The following is a 6,121-nucleotide window of genomic DNA, read 5'->3' on the forward strand; positions in this document are numbered from 1 at the left end:
TGAAATCCTAACTGCTGACTCCCTGGGAGACCATGGCCTCTTGACTCCATGAGAACCAACAAAGCAAAAAGTTACTGCATTGCATGCATAACCCTCACACCTCCCCATCCAAATATTCATCAACTTCACTGCTGATCAGTGGCAGGGGATGAAGGGACACAGAAGAGATAGCAATCCATCTTGCCAGCCCATGAGCATATTATTGTTGTTGTTGTTTAGTCGTTTAGTCATGTCCGACTCTTCGTGACCAAAACATTCGGAAACCAAAGTGCGGCTTCTGATTGGCTGCAGGAAACTCCTACTGCCAATCAGAAGCTGCGGAAGCCCCGTCGGACGTTCAGCTTCCAAAAATAGTTTGAAAACCAGAACACTCACTTCCGGGTTTTCTTCAGGAGCCGATTTGTTCAGGAGCCAAGGTGTTTGAGATCCAAGGTACTGTCAGGCCTAACTGTAATTTACCATATTTTTTGCTCTAGAAGACTCACTTTTTCCTTCCTAAAAAGTAAGGGGAAATGTGTGTGCATCTTATGGAGCGAATGCAGGCTGCGCAGCTATCCCAGAAGCCAGAACAGCAAGAGGGATTGCTGCTTTCACTGCGCAGCGATCCCTCTTGCTGTTCTGGCTTCTGAGATTCAGAATATTTTTTTTCTTGTTTTCCTCCTCCAAAAACTAGGTGCATCTTGTGGTCTGGTTTGTCTTATAGAGCGGAAAATACGGTAAAAGGCTTGGATGATTAAAAAAACCTGTGTTAAGAAATACAGGTAAGGGGGTGTGCAAGCCTCCCTCAGGAAGACATTCTTCGTTCCTTCCATGCATGGCTATTATGTTGGCTATTAACTTGTTTAGCCTCACCACCCCCATGTCCTGGACTGTTTTGAAGCATACATCTACTGTTTCTCTTCAATACCCCTTCATCTCAACAAGCAAGGAGACAAAGAGGGGTGCACTGAAGTTGTTGCTTATTTCCATGCTGAAGGAAAGGGAGAAATTGTTGGGTTGAGAGAACAAGCCTATCAAGATAATCCCACCCTTACCAGTCACTCAAAAAGCGGCCTTTGGGACACAGCGCGGTTGTCCGAACTGTTTACTCCAACTCAGTACCCACCAGACATGGACACAGTGAAAGTGGAAAGTTAAGACTATTTAGCCAGAAACTCCAGCAGCAGTTAAGCATGACTCCTGTAGACAACCAAGCTGTCCACTGTCACTGCAGCTTAACTCCATTACAGACATGCTTCAGAGCTTCATATTCCCCATTGCCCTGTTTAATTACATGCAAGCTTATTTATTTACCTTGAAAATGCAGATACATTTTCAGCTAAGGTCTGCTGATCATCAGCTCCAGACTTATAGTAGTCATACACAGATTTCCGAAGAAATTTCTTAGCATGTTCCTCAAAGTCAGCAATGCAAATTGGTTTTTCGGACATGATGCAGGTTACTCAGTTTTGTTGCACTTGGATCATTTAAAGTTTCTGCATTTCTGCCTGTTAATCATTAAATTAAAGCAAGTAACTCAAGTAAAATACAAGCCCCCTGTTGACATTTCTGGACAACTGCTTTGGACTTTGGCATCTATTTCTCATTTACTGAATTCGGATATGTGCCAATGCATATCAACCAGGGAAACGAGAAGCATGCTTGGAGGTTATGTAAAAGTTGCTATGAGGGCTCAGATAGACCACAGCTTATAAAAGGAACATACAAGTCTAAAAAAAGTTACAGGCTCTCAAGGAGGCTACATAAGACAAAAGACCTTTAAAAGGAAGTCTAGGCCAAAAAAGAGAAAAAGCAAGAACAAAAGTACTTTTAGAATTAAGGCACGCCAAGGTGGTATTTGGAGAGAACACAGGAAGAGAGAAAATAGTAACCAACTTTGCTAAATGCTAAATTTAAATTTCCTTTCTTGTTAGGGATGCAACGGGTCACTGCAACATAGCTGGAGGGAAAATGAACCTAGTTTATAAATAAATTTGCAATCTAGTACACATGGGACTGGAACCCCATCTTGAAAGTGCCTTTAAGTCAAGTTCAGCTTTAACAAAGCTCCCTTCTTCAAGGGCTTGTGCTGTGCATCCCTGGTAGAATCTTGTTGCAATAAACTTTAACTTTTGAATCTGAGAAGTACAGCAAGTCTTTCACACCCACCTTTGTTTCACAAAATGACTGAAAGAGAACCATTTCCATTGACCTTCAAAGCTACAGAGAAAATAGATTGCATATTCAACAGCAGCACCAGTTTAAAGGTACACAGCAAAGTCTGCAGTGTAGACATATTGGTCCTAGGTTTTCCACCTGGCATCTTCAGGGCACAAGAAAACAAACTCACTTCAAGTGTGCAATTGAGGCTTTGTAAGTAGAGCAGATTGTTTTAGAGTTACTAGGGAAAACGACATTGTGATAATCAAGACATTCTCATCAATAGTACTAAATGCTATCTACATCACAATACATTTTGGTCAGCATCAACTGGGAACCTGAAGGATGGAATATTAATATATAGAAATGATGTGATGTTTTTAACACCATTAAATTACATGGACACAGGACATGTAATAAATAATTTTTATATAGCGAGTAAGGAAATAAACAGTAACATTTTTAGTATATATATTTTTGCATAAAAATTATGTCAAACTAAACTAACTGTTTCGACTAAACAATCAGAAGCACAAAAATAATATTGCCTTTATTCAGAATGATTTGCTTTAAACTTGAGATTCATTTGCTTGGCCCAATACCAATTAATCCCTCTATTTACTGAAAACTTGGCATCCATGCAAGTTAAAACCCTGATGCGACCCTTTGGACCATAGTGCATTTATTTATACATAGTAGTTTATGTGACCATCGGTTTCAACACTTCATTTTTGCACATGTTGAAAAAGGGTACTTCAATAGCATCCTTTGGGATATCTGTGTCCTAAACTAACTTAAGCAATTCTTCATAACACCCCCTACTCCATATCTGCATCCCTACAGCAAACTTTCTAGGATAAACCAGCAGAGTTGGAAAACCTGATCAACAGAGTTCTAAAGTGCCAATTCCATATCTAATACTGCAACATGAGGATGAATTCCTAAGTATGGCAGTGACAAATATACAGTGGTACCTTGGTTCTCAAACGTCTTGGTTCCCAAACGCCGAAACGCCTGAAGTGTTCCGGTATTCGGATGTGTTTCGGAAGCCGAACATCCAATGCAGCTGTCGGCTATTGTTTCCGGGGCACTCCAATCAGAAGCTGCGCCTTGGTTTTCGGACATTTCAGAAGTCAAACGGACTTCCAGAACGGATTAAGTCTGGCACTTTTGTTTTTGATATTTATTTTGTGTTTTTGAGGCTTTTTCGGTTATTTTGTTTTTGTGACTGTGTGGAACCCAGTTCAGCTACTGATTGACTGATTGTGTGACTGTGGAAATGGATAAAAGCCCCCCATCCAAACAATGACTATCATCAGTACAGGTAAGGAGAAAAAAAATTTTTAGCATCTACAATGCTGTCTTATTTATTTTATAGTACAGTACATTGATTATTGCTTTCATTTTATGGATCAATAGTCTCGTTAGATAGCAAAATTCATGTTAAATTGCTCTTTTAGGGGTTGCTTTTAAAAGTCTGGAACAGATTAATCCATTTTGCATTACTTTCTATGGGAAAGCACACCTTGGTTTTGGAACGCTTGGGTTTTGGAACAGACTTCCCGAATGGATTAAGTTTGAGAACCAAGGTACCACAGCATTGATGATTGTCTTGTTAAGAGACCATGAATGCTTAGAATTGCAAACTTGGTGTACTTTCTCCTGAGAGTGCCTAACAAAAAATGCCAGTATTGTATTGCGTTTTTAGGAAAACTACACTTGTGCATGAAGTGACCTTCTGAAACATGAAAATGCTATTAAATAATAAAATGCTGCACATACATTATTAGTTGAGATTGTAATTATGACAGACTTTACCTGTAACAATGCAACAATAGTCAATTAGCTATGGTCTAGCTGTCTTTCATGGGAACATGGAGAGGTCAACTTCTAATGCTTCAATCCTTTTCTCATGTACCTGAAAAATAAGCTTGGCCACACGGCTAAGGCATTGTGCTAGGATGGTTTCAGAATCAAATCAAGAAGCGTGACCATGTTATTTCTTTTGCTACTTTAATTGCATGAAAAGTGCACTTGGTGCACAACTGAACCATTCCCAGGACGTTTAAATTTAGGCTTCTCAATTACACATCATTTTAATTGGTCCTGTTAAGCTTTTTGGGTCGCATCATCTCAGACTATCAATATTTTTGCTATACGTTAAATGTGCACATTAAAGCAATTCTAGCAATTTACCCAAGCACCTAGTAGTTTTAAAACTTAATGCATTTTATGCCCTTGAGTCGATCTGGCTTATGTTCAGGACAACTTGGATTTGAGCAATGCTGTCAAGATGCAACTAGAATTTTGACCTCAGCATATTTTGAACTGACACAACACAGGGTTTCTGACAATGCCATAGCATAATACACACATGGTTGGCCTTTGGAATTCAAGATGGGCTGGGCTTCAAATCTCATCATCCCTGAGGCTGTGCTGGCTACAGGTAATAGTTCTGGTCTGACCAACACAGCAAGGAGGTCCACATGTTCCCTGCTCCTGATTTAGTGCAATGAAGGACTTTAATTCAAGGTGCTCTATTGGCAAGAGCCACAGGATGGGCATTGTGACACTATGTATGCTTGTTACTGTTAGTTTAAACCTACCATTTAGTTACTAGAGAGGTAGTCAACCTGTGGACCGCCATACGTTGCCTGGAGTCCAACTCCCATCAGCTCCTATAGGTAAGATGGGAGTTGTACAGTGGTGCCTCGCGAGGCGAAAAGAATCCGTTCCGCGAGTCTCTTCCATTGACGGCTTAGCGGATTAGCACTATTAGCGGTTTAGCGGCATTTAGCAGCTTAACGGCTTAGCGGATAAGCGGCTTAGCGGCTTAGAAAAAGGGGGGGAGGGGAAAAAAACTGCAGGAACTCGCAAGACATTTTCGTCTTGCGAAGCAAGCCCATAGGAAATTCGTTTTGCGAAGCACCTCCAAAACGGAAAACTCTTTCGTCTAGCGAGTTTTCCATCTTGCGAGGCATTCGTCTTGCGGGGCACCACTGTAGTCCAACAATATCCTGAGAGCCACAGGTTAGCCACCCTTGGCGTAACAGAATGATCTCTCGCCATGTCAGCTGATCATATCCAGCAATTAGCTGCCCTTCATTCTCTGCTCTGCATTCCTTATTCTCTTAGCCTAGCCATCCAATTATGCTGCCACTAAATTGCTTTTGTTTCACCCTGTAAGCTTAATTCACTCCAATGCATTGCAGAGAGCATTTAGGTAGGGTGACAACCGTCACTGCTATACTGAAGCTATATTTACACAGCTATACTACACTGATCAATATATGGGATGTATGAAGTCAGTAAACATTCTTAAACACTTAGAAACAAACCGCCGTTTGTTAAATAAATCAACTGAAACCATTACGGATATTTCTTTCAGACAGCATTACGTTTAAGCAGTTGCTGCAATCTAAACCTTTTTAAATCAAATGAGTACAGTGGTGCCTCGCAAGACGAAATTAATCCGTTTCGCGAGTCTCTTCGTCTAGCGGTTTTTTCGTCTTGCGAAGCAAGCCTATTGACAGCTTAGCAGATTAGCGCTATTAGCGGTTTAGCGGCTTTTAGCGGATCAGCTGTTAAGCGGCTTATCAGGGGATCAGCTGATAAGCAGCTTAGCGGCTTAGGAAAAGGGGGGGGGGGAAAGGGAAAAAAACCCGCAGGAACTTGCAAGACATTTTCGTCTTGCGAAGCAAGCCCATAGGGAAATTCATTTTGTGAAGCGCCTCCAAATCGGAAAACCCTTTCGTCTAGCGGGTTTTCCATCTTGTGAGGCATTCGTCTTGCGGGGCACCACTGTATTTTGGTCATCAGGAATAAGTGATCATCTGCAAGTCACTTCAGGTATCATCCATTCTTTTAAACTAAGCAATGTTTTTTAATTCTGAATCTTCCTTGTGCTGGAATGCATTTTAGGTATCAACATGATCAAAGCCACATTGAGTAACCTGGAGAGCCTCATATATGGTCAGAGAAC

The 6,121-nt window shown here is 41.0% G+C and overlaps 1 protein-coding gene and 1 long non-coding RNA gene across 2 annotated transcripts in view; both read right to left on the reverse strand.

Annotated features, from left to right (window-relative positions):
• HAO1 (hydroxyacid oxidase 1) overlaps nt 1-1,466 on the reverse strand; it is a 33,308-nt gene extending 31,842 nt beyond the window's left edge. Inside the window, exon 1 of the mRNA XM_081855673.1 lies at nt 1,294-1,466. Coding sequence (XP_081711799.1) covers nt 1,294-1,430 — 137 coding nt within the window. The 5' untranslated portion in view covers nt 1,431-1,466. The remainder of the gene's footprint in view (nt 1-1,293) is intronic.
• A 2,684-nt stretch (nt 1,467-4,150) lies between these two features.
• On the reverse strand, nt 4,151-5,584 carry LOC309338487. The gene is made up of 2 exons (XR_014154926.1): nt 5,179-5,584; nt 4,151-4,772 (listed from the first exon to the last, which is right to left on the reverse strand). It is a non-coding gene; the product is annotated as an uncharacterized lncRNA (long non-coding RNA).
• Nucleotides 5,585-6,121: the final 537 nt, after the last annotated feature.

Source organism: Podarcis erhardii (assembly GCF_964252035.2).
Source record: "Podarcis erhardii genome assembly, chromosome: 3".
In the NCBI taxonomy this organism is placed as follows: Eukaryota; Metazoa; Chordata; class Lepidosauria; order Squamata; family Lacertidae; genus Podarcis; species Podarcis erhardii.